The sequence below is a fragment of the Apteryx rowi genome, unplaced genomic scaffold (assembly GCF_003343035.1).
Source record: "Apteryx rowi isolate R43461 unplaced genomic scaffold, aptRow1 scaffold_65, whole genome shotgun sequence".
Taxonomy (NCBI): Eukaryota; Metazoa; Chordata; class Aves; order Apterygiformes; family Apterygidae; genus Apteryx; species Apteryx rowi.
This window is the reverse complement of record NW_020450927.1, coordinates 2,352,278-2,366,335: the sequence shown is the minus strand read 5'-3', so window position 1 is coordinate 2,366,335 and position 14,058 is coordinate 2,352,278. Positions and strand designations below refer to the sequence as shown.

The 14,058-nt window shown below is 49.9% G+C and overlaps 1 protein-coding gene across 1 annotated transcript; it reads left to right on the top strand.

The window, feature by feature from the left end:
• Positions 1-5,407: 5,407 nt before the first annotated feature.
• Positions 5,408-6,934, top strand: ZNF648 (zinc finger protein 648). The gene has a single exon (XM_026084656.1). The coding sequence runs from the start codon at positions 5,408-5,410 to the stop codon at positions 6,932-6,934; it is 1,527 nt and encodes a 508-aa protein (XP_025940441.1).
• The last annotated feature ends 7,124 nt before the right edge of the window (positions 6,935-14,058 follow it).

Here is a 14,058-nt window from a genome sequence, read left to right as displayed (position 1 = left end):
ATTTCCCTTCTGTTTGGCTGCAGCTGCCCAGGGCAGGGACAGAGGAGGGCGTGGGGAAGGGATCCATGGGCAAATCTCACCCTTCCAGGAAGCTCCCAGAGAGCCAAAGCAAAGCTTCACAGTCTTCAGCACCTCCTTCAGCAATCGGGCTTGCAAAGGGAGCCCTACCTCTGGCCCGGTTCCCTTTCTAGCTCCCAGATGGGCCTCAGCTGGCCCCAGTGATGCTCATCTGGATGCTGTAACGAGCTGAGCCTGTGTCCAGTCCCTGCAGCCTCTTCCAGCGACTTTCTCTTGCCCTCTGTTTTTTAAACTACCCCTTGCTTGTGGTCAGTGCCAGCACCTTAGTGCTTCGAGTCCTAATGCTGCTTCCCAGCCCACACTAAATCCCAGTCCCACCAGACCCCAAAACCTAAAACAAAACCCCAGCCCCTTTCAACTTCTCAGATTCGGTCTTCTAAAAAGTGCTAATTCTTCCTGGAGCGGGGCGGGGGACAGGATGGAGAGGACTTGGGTCCTCTGCCATCCCTGCCCGCTGGGCTGTGTGCCTGGTGCTGCCGGGGCACGCTGGCCAGGGCATGCTGGCCAGGGCAGCTCCCAGCTCGGCACCCGCGCCCCTGCGCCAGCGCGGCCCAGGGAGACCTTCCCCAGGCCCCTGCCTCAGTGACACCTCGACCGGGGGGTGGTGAAGGAGACAGGCAGTTCCAGCCTTGCTCTCCCGCACATTTTTTTTGTGGGGGGAAAAAAGCCTTGCACATGACAAAAGGCTTTTCAGACCCCCCCCCCCGCCAAAAAGCAACTATCTTATGCTTTTCTGTCCCAATTCCTAGCAACCTTTAACACAAAGAATAATAATAAAGCTGTATTTTTTTCCTGGGGAAGGCTTTCTGCTCTGCAGATCACCTAGCGAGCACCCATGGAGCAGACTGACTCCTGTGGTGACACAGCAGTTACAGGGGACTTCTAAAAGCCACCATCCCAGAGGCGTTTTATCAGGCCAGCTGGAACATTTGGAGAGCTTCCTTTCAATCCACTCACTCATTGCCTTCCAGGATTTGTTTGATATTAATTTGCTGCAGGTAACTGTGGAGAGATCAGCATGATGGCTGGAAAAATATTTCTGGTATTTGCTCGCTGAAAAAAAAAAAAAAAAAGAAAATCCCAGAGAAGCGCAGCTGATAACATGGTGGAGTCATCTGCGCAGTGCTGGGAGCAAGAGCAGTCATGTCTCCCCATGCAGTGATACCACCAGTACTGCTATAATTTGTACAGAATAYAGGATGCAGAAACCAAAGGCATTAGAGTAGGCTGAAAATTTTGGGGTGGACTGCGTGTTTGCCACCTCGGCTGGGGTCTGAGCTGAGCTGGGATGTTTGATGCTGGGTATTGTGGGCTGGTGCTATGAAAATGGTGGGCTAGTTCTTCATCCCGTGCAGGGCCCCATGTAGATTTTTTTAATAAGCTATTTATCTAGTCAATCACGGGGTAAAAAACACAGCTTAGTGCTGGGATTACCAGAGAGTCAAAGTGATCCCACATCCAACATCTGAATCCCCAGGACCTTTGTAACTCTCCTAGACCCCTTTACAAAACTCCTGGCTGTCAAAGGCTTACGCACGCCTGGACTGCAGGCTCCTCGGTGGCTAGATGCCAGGTCTTTGCGAGGGGTGCTCACAAGATGTACAGGCATGCCCATGGGGTGGCTGGCTTCCCATCAACTGTCCTGCCCTTGCTGCAGGATCCGCTGTTTGGGAAGCCAGCTCATTTATATTGGATCTCTGCAATAAATAATGATTTAAGTCTCTAGGAGAGCAACCCAGTCCTGCTGAAACAGCCCGTGCACTGGGGCTTACCTACACCATCGCTCAGCAGCAGACCCCATAGTCCCCCTGGCATCGACTCCAGAGAGAAACACGTTTTTGTGTCTCTGGTTTCCTGTGAGTTCCTGAAACATTAATTCCTTTGAGTTACCGGATCTAGAGCATCTCTGAGACATGCGTTCTCATTTACCACCTGTAAGGTGTCCAAGAGAGGAAAATCACAGGAAATGAGCACACAGAGAGGAGGAAGCGTGATGGCAACTGCTTTGTCGTGCATCTGCGTGGTCAGCGGTATTTTGCTTCGAACCATCTTCACAGCAGTCAGTGAAGATGCTCCGAGCGCGGCGCGGGATAAGCCACCCTTCCCATGTGCTCCCTGTGTTCCTGAAAGCAGGCTCATCTTCCCCTGTTGGCAGGGATTATTTGCACTTGTTGCAAAGCCCTAATCAGCAGTGTGGGACCGGAGACTGCTCCGTACTGTTGTGCTGAAATACTGCCTGCTGTCAGGACTTTGGGGGTTTCTTTTCTTTTCCTCCTTGCCAAGACTGTCTTGTTTTTGCAGCTGGCTTTGGGATTCAAGAAAATGATCCATTAAGATCCTTTATATATCCAAAAAAAAAAATCAGCTGCAAACGGTATGGCAGCTGGGATACACAACACGGGCCTTGGGGCAGGTTGTGGCCTCACAACACAAGACAGGGACACAGGCTCAAGCTAGTCTCATCTTCCCACCACCCATCCCTTCCCTACTCCTCAGTTTGCTATCCTGGGCCAACACTGGGACTCAGCGTGCTCGCAGGTCACAGGGTGGCCAGTAGCATCCCTAATCCAGTCTCCAAGTCCCATGCAACCCACTGTGTCTGTAAAGAAAAATACCAGTGAGCAGCAGCTGGGAGGATGGACTTGTCAAGGCCACTACGGGCTGGACAGAAACATGGACTGTTTATTTTCCAGATGCAAGGCAGCAAAGCAAGTCTGCTTCTGCTAATCCCAAATAAAACAACTATATCCAGAGAGTCCTCAGTGCTGAGATGGTCTACGAAGTGAGTCAGCTCAGAGCAAGAAGAGTTTTGGAAGTTGATTCTGATCCCAGAGAGGAGAGAGAAATCCCCGCTATGAGGGATGGAAAGTTAAGCAGTGACACAAGCAGTAAGAGAAGGAGGGAGGGAATATCGCTGCGGGAAAGCTCCCATGCTGAAGAGAGACAAAAACACACAGGTTGAACTTGAGGGGAGGGAGAAACTGCTCACGCGATGGCCAAGAAACAACCGGATGGGGACAAAACATGTCTTGAAAGGGGAGAAAAGCAGTGATTTAGCGCAATGCGCCAGAGTCAAACTGAAGGTCACAGCGCGATGTCCTGGGAGGAACGGGGGGAAAAGCAGGCAGACAATGAGCACGATTAGCCCTGGGCACTCTCTCCCAGCAGAAGTGGAAATAGCACCTCAGAGGCAGGAGTGGACAAAAGCACGCTGGTAGGTGCTCCGGGAGGCACAAGCGCGCGTGGACAGAGGGGAGGGAGCCCTGGGTGCTCAGCACCCTCCGTYGCGAGGGGAGGAGGAGAGGCAAGCAGCTCAGGCAGTGAGGCAGGGCAGCCCTGCCGCATTTCCCAGGCTGCTCTCTGCGATGCGGGCAGCAAGGTTGGGGAGAGGAAAGAGGCCCCACCTCCGCGGCTCCGCAGCTGTTCTGCTGGACACAAAAGGGTGAGACAGACACAGGCACGCTCGCATGGGCTGCTCCGCACCAGGCCCCTCGTCCCCCATGCAGGGGCCCGAGCGGCTGTTCCTGCCGGGGACGGCTGCCCACCAGCCCCGCTCACCCATGCTCGCCCAGCAAGGTAAGGCTCTGCCAGCTCRACCTGGGCGCAGTGGGGGACCAGTGGGGGAGGCAGGCCCCAAAGCGATGGGCAGTGCAGGTGGGAGACTCTAGGGAGAGCACAGCCCAGGGGCAGCTGGGGTCTGTCCCCTTCTGCAAGGGCGCCTCCAAAAGCCCCGGGTGTCACATTGCTGACCRAACCTAGATTATTGTCTCTGGAAGGCTGCTAGGGCTTTGGAGAACAGGTTCACCCTCGCGCTGTATGTGAGGAGCTTTAAGTTTTATGCAGGTCCTCCTCCATCCCTTTGCACCACGTAGCTGTGGACTGCGGCACACTGGACAGCCTGTATGCCACTGTCCATAGCYTTCTCCCTGAAGCAAATAAATAGCTAACAGCAGTCTYGGCATTTCCCAACCCTTGCAAGTGYTGGCTTTATTAGCAGGCTTGCTAAGGCTGAGCCGGCTGGCTTGAAATTATCCAGTAGTCTCTGAACAAGGGAGCTGGGGAATAYTAGTAAATCAGCATCCAAAGAGGAATTCACTGCACCTCCTGTTAGTGAGAGTAATGTTGCTTTTCCCTTTCCCTGCTGGGGTTTGCAAATATTTTTGCCTTCCTCAGAACTGATTGCTCAAATTCCCTAACCTAACTCTCACCTCCTCGGCCTTGCAGCAGTGTGGGGGGCAGGATGCACTTTGCTCTCTGGACCCCTCATGCAGCATGACCTTCACAGACTATTTTACACAGTGTTCATGAGAGCAGGGCAGAGCCCACTGACCTGCCCATAAAATTGCAAAGAGCACTGGTGAAAATAAAACAGACGTTTTTTCCAGCACATCAGTCCATTTGACCAGTGCGCTGAGTCCTTGCTGACCCAACAGCGCCAGACTTGCAGCATGGTGATGGGCCCAACCTCCATTCCTGGGCTCTGCACATCYCACAACATCAGGGCAGTGAGCAAACCCCCACTGAGTGCTGTCTGCATCAGGCTTGTGGTCAGGGTGTGATTTTTCTTCTCTTTAGATGTTCTGCAATAAACCAGGGGAGCAGAAATGTGATTGTGCTGCTGCTTCTGTGCCTAGGAGCAGGAGGCGGCTTGGCATGCCCACATCCACTGTGGGCAGCATGCAGGGCACCTGCTCTGCCTGACCCAGCCTGGGGGGCCTAGCGGGCAGCCTTCCCACCTCCTTCGTCACAGCTCCAGATTCCTCACCCTCTCGCTACTTGTATTTCTCTAGAAACACTCCGAGTGGCCTGTGACCTTTATTAAGATCATACTATTTACACTACATTAATCTCCATTAACATCAGGGAGTTGATCCCCAGCTCTTTCCTCTGTTGGGCCTCCCAAAAATGGGAGAGGCTGCTACAACTCACCTGGCATTGTAACACATTCAGTCCTTAGCCATCAAGAGAAACAGCCGTTGGATTTGTAACCTGGCAGATCGTCAGGGCTTCTGTAATTAACCATGACTGCATTTTGCTTCCTGGTGGTTCTGTATTTAAGAAAGCAGAAAAATAGTTGTGAAAGTGCAGKAAAAAACATCCATGCTTTCAAACAGGCATTGTAGCCATTAGAAGAAGGAAAAGGCAGATGAGATCTAAGCGTAAATCCGTGTGACCAAAGACAAACGGGGTTACCCTGAAAAATACTTGCCTGCTTGCTTTCCACTCCTCACGTCTGTCCTCTCCTGTTCCAAAACCCAGGTCATTTGCATCAAGGGCCCCGGTGGCAGAAGGGCCTTAGAGAAGGCCGTGCCTGATGCAGATGTGGAGCATGGCAAGCCCAGCGTGCCCTGACCGGCCAGACCAGGAATACCCCTACGGCAGCTTGGAGGAGAGGACRGGGAGCCTGCACACACCGCGCGGGAGGGAGGCTGACAGCAACACTGATGAGGAGGAGGAAGCYGAGGAGCGCAACCACAGCGGTTTGGAGAACGGCTCGCCAAAGAACGGTGAGAGACTTGACCTGGYGCCCAGGGGCACCAGCCCGAGGGAGAACGTGCCCGGGGAGCTGCCACGCCGGGAAGGCGAGGTCTTCTATGAGACCTTCACCCTCATCAATGCCAACGGTGTGGCCAGGAAGCTGAACTTGCTGGTGAGCCTCCGTGCCCCGGGCGGTGAGCCCAGCTGTGGAGAGCCGCCATGCCCACGGCGCCTGCCCCGGGTGGCGAGCAGGGGCGCCAGGCCCTGTGCCCGGGGGCTGCCCGGCCCCGAACCCTTTGTGGACACCACGGTGACCTTGGAGAGTGACTTCGAGGAGGCGTCCGGAGACGGCCTCTCCGGCCATGCGGCCTTCTTGAGCACGGAGGCCAGCCAGCCCGCARAGGGGCCCCCGGCACTCGGGGAAGCCCGAGGGGTGGCTGGCGTCACCCGGGGCAGGCCGGGGCCCGCGGCGGAAGAGCGGCCCTACAAGTGCCTGCAGTGCGGGCGGGCCTTCAAGAAATCCAGCAACCTGCTGAGCCACGTGGAGACGCACAGCGGGGCCAAGCCCTACGCCTGCGAGCTGTGCGGCAAGGCCTACTCGCACCAGGGCACGCTGCAGCAGCACCGCCGGCTGCACACGGGCGAGCGGCCCTACAAGTGCCCCTTCTGCGTCAAGGCCTACACCTGGTCCTCGGACTACCGCAAGCACATCCGGACCCACACGGGCGAGAAGCCCTACCGGTGCGCCGAGTGCGGGAAGGCCTTCGKGCGCTCCTCCGACCTCCGCAAGCACCAGCGCAACATGCACCGCAACGACAAGCCCTTCCCCTGCCCCGAGTGCGGGCGCACCTTCAACAAGCCCCTCTCCCTGCTCCGCCACCAGCGGAGCCACTTAGGGGCCACGCCGTTCCCCTGCCCCGACTGCGGGAAGGCCTTCGCCGTGGCCAGCCGCATGGTGGAGCACCAGCGGGTCCACACCGGCGAGCGGCCCTTCGCCTGCGCCGTCTGCGGCAAGGCCTTCGCCAAGTCCTCCAACCTCTTCGAGCACCAGACGCTGCACACGGGCGAGCGGCCCTACAAGTGCCCCGAGTGCGGCACGGCCTTCGCCCAGTCCTCCCGCCTCGCCCGCCACCGCCGCACCCACACCGGTGAGCGCCCCTTCGCCTGCGCCCGCTGCGGACGGGCCTTCGCCCGGGCAGCCACCCTCAAGCGGCACCAGCAGGTCCACGGCGGGGAGAGGGCGAAAACCCAGCTGGGGGGCTGGCAAGCGGCCACGCTCCCCAGCGGCATCTGCAGCGGGCAAGGAGGAGGCAGGAAAACATTTACACCCTCCGCTGTCTTCCCGGGAGAGCCCCTTTCCAGAGCAGAACTGCACTAAGTGTTTTTACAGCAATAAGCTGCTTTCTGAGATCAAGAACAGGGACTAGACAGCTGGTAAAAACGGCTTTTCCCAAGCACCTGATATCTGAGGCAATTAAAAAAAAATTAAACTCACATTTCTAACTTGCCACTTGAGAGAAATGTGCAATGGTGAAACAATTAAAAGTTAGTGCTGAGAACATGCTGTTCTTACCAGTTTGTTGCAAAGAACAAAAGGGCAAAAAGTATCTTGGGCCTTCTTTTTTCTTTTTTTGGTAATTAATCAATAGTTATTGCTGCCTCCCCAAATGTTGGAACCCAAAGGTCTTCCAAATGAGGGCAGAGATATTTAGTGGTCAGTGYCCAGCTTATCAAGCCTCACTGGTGACAAATAGCATTTTGCCACTGCTCAGTTATTCACACAAAGTGCTCAGAGCTTCCCGTTTTGGTTTACAAAACTTACCCGAAGGGTGTTTTCAGCGCTTGCCAGGAGTGGCCCCATGATGCAGCTGCAGTCCCATCCCATGCTGCCTCTCGCAGTTGGCATCCCTCGGCTCCCCCATCGCACTGATGGGCTACGGCAGCTGGAGCCAAGGCTCTTGCGGGCCGTGGAGGCAGTCGGCCGAGCGGGAACCAGTTCAAGAGCACCCCTGTGCTGCTGGGACTCATGTTAGTGTCTCTCATGCTGAGCGAAGCTGAGGATGCCCTGGGCTGGTGTTCAGCACCGTCCTTCTGGAAGGGAGCAGAGCATATTTTAGGATGAGCATCCCCTTTCCACACAGCATGAGCGGGTGAGGGACAAAGCCCAAAACAGTAGTGGGTTTATGTTGCTCCAGCCTCTGTATTGCTCTGCTTCAGCCTGACTCATCTCCTACCTGTAAGCTCTCCTAGGAAGGGTTTTGGGGCCAGCCTGGAAAAGTAAGGCAAGAGCGTGCTAAGCTGACTCCAGTCATTTCCACTGCTAGGGGTGGGTGTCATGTTTCACAGGTATGTGCACAGTCTACCAGCAAAATCTTTACAACACAAGACAGATAAGTTGCTTAAAACTCTTCCTCAAGGGAGTTTCCTGATGAGAGAAGCAAAAAAACCCAATTAGAGCCAACTGTGAATTAAAAAAGAAAAGGTCAAAAGACAGGAGAGTTCACAACACACTCAGCATCCCTCAGTCACTCAGTAAGGCTCTGCACTGGAAATTGCTAAAATCCCCCCAGGTTTGATTCCCCCTTTTGAGAGTATTGATAAAACAGATCAAGTCAGGTTTTTTCTTGCTCAGAGCTGGCTGTCTTCCAGAGCAGAGGTCTTGGACCTTCTCTCCTTAGTGGGTCAGACCTTTGCAATAATATTGCTGCCAACATTCTACCCCTCATCTTTGGGAGGATGTCCTGCATAGCTTGGATGTTGCTTGTGGATTTTTCATTCTGTCCTTCACAGTGGTGAAAACCTGCTGTAGACCTGAGCCCTGATCCCAGACTACCAGACTGTGCTGTTATTGAAAGCATGTAAACAGACCTGTAAATGATATATAAATGTGCTTGTATTGAATAGTATTGCAGCTGCCAAGGACTGACCAGGCTGGCAAGAGCCTAGCTTTATTTTTCACTCTTGCAATGTTTACTGTTTGTGATCATTACAAACTGGATGCTGTATAATACTATGTGAACGGAGAAGGAAATAATGTATTTAAAATTGGGGATATTGCTTTGTGTTCACATAAACTCCTCGATTCTGGAGCTATTTTAAAGCTGCTGTTATGTCTTAAGTGAATACACTGGAAATAAATACTCTACATCTGSTCGTGTGTGCCATGAGCCATCTAAAATTAACAATCTCTGGTGCTTTCAGTTCACATGCGCTGCTTTGTGTTTCTTGAGTAAATACAGGTATCTGTACAGATGCAGTATATTTTACTATTACTGTATGGGTGTGCATTTGCAAATGTCCAGAAGAGAAGCAGGACATGAGGTCCTGCAACTCAGAGATGTCTTTCTGTGTTCAGAGGCCAAAAACCTCATCCCAAGCCTACAAGTATTGCTARAGTTGAGGTTTGGTATGCAGGATGCACAGGTCTGAGGGGAAGCTTTGCAATGAACCTGCAGGCAGTCTTGCCTCAACATGGGTTTCACTTGTGGGAACAGCACCATCACCACAGATAAACATGGTCCTCAGCCTTTGCCCACGTTCTGCACTGCTATCCTGCTTGCAAGCTGCTGAGTTGCAACCACAAGCTGACCTGCTGGTGAAGATGAGGCCTGCTGGCCATCTCTCTGCACTCAGGAAACACAGTCCCCCAACCCCCCAGCTCTCTGAGAGGGAAACATCCCCAAAGTGCACGGCAGGAGGGGAAAAACACCCCCAGTCTGCTGGGCTTGGCTCCATCAGCTAAGGCAGTGTGGTGTAAGTGCCCAGCTTTTCCCACAGTGCTCCAAAACAGCTGTGTTTTCTGAGAAGGTCAGCTCTCCTAGCGGATGTAACATTGTGCCAGGGAAAGTACTGCCATGGGGTTGCACTGAGCTATATTACCTGTATTTTTCTCAATGCAAAAGTCAAGGTCTTCCTTTTTTCAGGCTCCTGAGGCAAAGCATTCTGCACAGTCAGCAGACAGATTCCTACAAGCAGGCAAGTCCATCTTCATTTTAAAGAAGTAAGGTAGAAATATGAAATCTAGCTAACAATGAGTCCAATAGCTTTTAAAATGAAAGTACCAGGGCATAAATATTAGCAATCTTCCTAAGAGGTTCTGCAAGGAAGGCCAGTTAGATTACACTTTAAATTTTGGGGCAGGGGGATTGAATGTCATACCTTCCGATTCCCTTTTCCAATCAATGAAAACAGGTCATGCATCATCACAACACTTACCAAACAAAAGGCTTCAGACCAAGTTCTTTAGCTCTGTAGTAACTCCTGACAGTCCATGTTTTGTAACCCCTCTTTCCAAATCACTGTCAATCCACTGGGGAAATCAAGTGAACCCACTAAAAAGTCAATAAAGAATCCCTGCAGTGCTGCCAATACCAGCGGTATTTTCAGGATAACAACAACAGCCAAGATCTGAGGAAAAAGAGAATTGGCACAAGCTCTTTCAAACAGGAAAACAGGGGCTGGACTCCATCTCAGCAACCAGGTCAGTAAACCATGCTGACTCTTTTGGAATAAAGCTTATCACACTTAACAAAGAACATCTGTGCATTGAGGAAGATGTTTCTTTTAAAAAGGTGCCAGGTAATTATCAGGAAGAGCTGCTAAATGGCAAGTTGATGACCAAATTACCTTGCTGTTACCTGTGCGTGGCTCTGAGCCCAGGAACCTATTTCTTAGTGTCCCTTGCAGCCAACAAGACCTGTGTTGTTAGCTTGTACAGAAACAGATCTGCACACAGCAAATTACTACACCTGCTTTCAGATTTAAAGACTCTAGATAACAATTAAGATACAAACCTTAATGAGAAAAGGAGCTGATAGCTGTGTTGTTTTCTTCGACTAGATAAACAAGAGGAAAGACATTATATCTGAATTGCACATGCACATTCACTTGAGCACACTCTCCCCCAGAAAAAAAACGTTCCCAAATGGTTAAGGGGCAGTTTGGAAGCATGATCACCCTACAGCAAATTTATAAGCGAGCTGCACTCTTGCAGAGACCTGTGCTTTTTGTTTCACAAGCTAGTTCCCATTCAGTGATTGTTCTTTTAAGGTGACTCTAACCTTGCACAGGCCCACAAATTCTTAACTTCTCCAAGTATCTGACACAGCCGGAATCATCACATTAAAAAAAACATTTTCCTTTCTGCTTCCAATACGTTACCCTAGTGAAATGTTATTGATCTGCTGTTCTGTTGGTGAGATCTCAGCCCCTGTTTGTTTTCAGTCTGCAAGTGGGAAAACTATAGTGGGGGCTCCTTATGCCAACAGAAACTTTATTTTACAAGATCAGAGGTAGATCATCACATGATGAAGCCTCACTTTAAATAAAAGGTGCCTGCTCCAGAGATTTCAATCCCCTTTGCTGAGATTAGTTTAAAGCTGATGGATTGCTTTGTGCTCCCTGGTTATATCAAAGGCTCCTGCTTCAGACTCCTCCACACCATGAAAGGGCAAACACTGTAAAAGGAAAAAGATGGTATGCGTAGGAGCGGAAAGACTGTACAGAACTGGCCTTTCCTTTGTGCAAGGTGCTACACCCACCCACAGCCACAGCTGCTCCTGGTGCTTAGTACACTTCAACAGATGGCAAAGGTGTAAGGCCACTTTCGGATTTCACTCCAAAAGCATGGGAGTATTTACCATGCAACACATTTGTTAACAAAGTGAGAAAACAGTTTTGTAGCTGCCAAGGGCTGGCCGGTGACTCCAGGCAAGTGAGTGCCAGGACTCCCCAGTGCTGGAGCTATTTTAACTTACCAGTCTTGCGATAATTTTCCTATGATAGAATGAGCTGGGTAGAGAGGGGACAGGAGAATTAACAAAGGATACTTTTACATTCCACCGTTCATAAGCACTAGCTAAAGACCAAGAGCACTTGCATGATCAGGATCCCCTGCTGATCTCGGAGCTCCAGCCCTGAGCCTGCGTCCATGGTGCTTCCATGAATGCCCCGAAGATGAAGACTGGCGAATGAGTCCTCCTCACAGCACAATATTAGCAAAAGGAACTGCTTCTTCCATGGCTTTTACGCACAAGTGAGCTAAGAGATACTGTGGCTAGTCTGCACAAAGAAAAATGACTTCTGTTGAAACCACATGTGTCAAAACCTCTCTAAGAAAGCAAGGCTGCAGAGAAATTACATTTGCTCATTAGCTCTCTTCCCATTTTAGCCAGCTGTCATTGTGACTGGCTATGTCTGTTGTGGTCCACCAGCAACTCAGGCTGCCATTAGGACACACTCAGGGCCTGGGAGGGTTTTCCAAGCCTTCTCAATTTACATTAAAAACATAAGGGGTACTGCAGAAGGGACGATCTCTGGTTGCAAGGGATTTCATGTAGCTTGTGCAGGAGTTAGTGGAAATTTCTTTGAACAGGGTTCAACAGCCTTTTCCCAGAAACCATCACACATTTTAATTACTCCCTTCACACATTCAAGCACTTTACATCCAAGTCAACCTTCCAGGCAAGTATCTTTTTAATAACCTTTTAGTTAAGCCTAGTAGTTTTCATTTCACCAACCATTTAATTTTCCCATTAAATAAGCCTTTGTTCAAAACACTTTCAACATTATGCTCTTACAGGTATGAATTCCACCAACTGCTAATCCCAAACAGCAGAATAACTAGATGTCCCCAATTAGTGCAACTGTCTAATCAGAACAGTCACACAACATAAAGGCGTGCATACCAGTGCAATTTAATTGAGTACTAAAACCCCCTACAGCAAGAACACTGAATACCCAAGGGAGAAGGGAAGGGGGCTGCTGGAAAGGGTATACTGTAGCTGACGACTTCAAAATGGGTTTAGAGGACGAGGGTGAGAACTGAGTGCATGGTAGCTTTTGGGGTAGCTTTGTCACTGTGCTATTCACCCTCTCTCCGGGTTGTTAAAGATTATGTTGAAAAGCACGGCCCCTGCAGAACACCACTGATGACCCCCCTCTGCAGATCATTTCTTTTTGGCCAGTAATTTTTYCATGTTTAGACCTTCCCTCTTAGAAAGACTAAGCATCCCTCAGTTAAGAGCCTTTGGTGAGGGACTCAGTCAAAAGCCTTTTGGAAATCTAAAATCGTACTGAAACTATGAGAATGGTCCCTCACAGTTGTAATAAATGCACATGACACGCAAGGGCCAGAGCCACTCAGGTAGAGGTACCAGTGTTGCAACAGCACATCATTTCAGAGACAACATAACATTTCCCTAAGAACCGGCATACAGATCAGTTCCCTAATCCAGACACTCTGTTGTGGAATGAAATTAAAATGATGCATTAGTGAGGCTGGGAGAGCTGGCCTCCCATCCATGACAAGCTAACCTACTGCTGAGGACAGTCATTCAGCTTGATTTGAGCCAAGGTCCTCACACCAAATACTACAGTGACCACACTTGTAAAACGCTTGCTCCGCTGTTGCACAGATGGAGGGTGCTGAGCAGACAGCACCCCACAAACAGCAACACCACTGATCCAAGTTCTGAGACACGGCGCTTGGATTTCATCGCTGCACGGGAATCCAGGGGAATGCAACAGTTATTTTTTACTCTATTAAATACGCAAACACAATCAGTACTTTACATTAAATAGCCCAGTACTAAATGTAAAGGTACATTACCCCAAAGTTTAACATTCAGTGTGCTGCAGAACTTTATGCTGAAAATGCACAACTCATTAGAAAGAAATTAGTGAAATTATGGTAGCTGGCAGTGGGAAGAAACAAAGTTTTCTGACACTGAAAGGAAACTAAAGCTGTGATGTAAGGACGAACTGGTTGATTCTACCACAGTGATTAATTGTAGACTATTTTAAGTGTCATAATTAAGTTTCAAATGTAAAAACCCCAGTGCCATAACTGAGGCAACATATTCCCCTTCGGAAGCTACAGTCTTTGGGTATTTGGCAACATCTGCCCAAATCTGGAGAGCTAGATTCTAAGAGAATTTTTCTTCACTAACCGTTTGAGTCCAAATTAAAGCAGAGTCCAGCAGACACTTTGGGTAGTACACAGACACCTGTGTACACATCACAGAACACCTGAATCAAACACAGTCCTCCTATGAGACGTTTCCTTACCTCTGAGAAAATCAAAAAAATCTTTTTTAAATCAAAAAGATTCCTATGCAATGATTAGCAAAAGGTGACTTAAATTTGGTCTTTTTCCCGCTCTTTGTATTTTATGTTTTCAAAAATTTGCTACTGTAATACTCAGCTGGACAGAGTAAGAGCACAAAGTTCCATTAGAAACACAAATCTGTTCAAATCCCCCACCTGAACAACATGCACCATCATAGCCAAAATAAAGCTCTCTTTCCATCATTAACAGTCATTCAACTAATCACATGAAGGTGTGTAAGGGATGAGTACACCCTTAGATAAAAAATTTATGAAATACAGTTGATAATGGTTCCATTTATTATGGAACTTTTTTTTTTTTTTAATAACCAACAGGATACTTCCCCTTCAAATAAAAATACCTAATAAAAAGAAAAAAATCAACAGAATGCACAG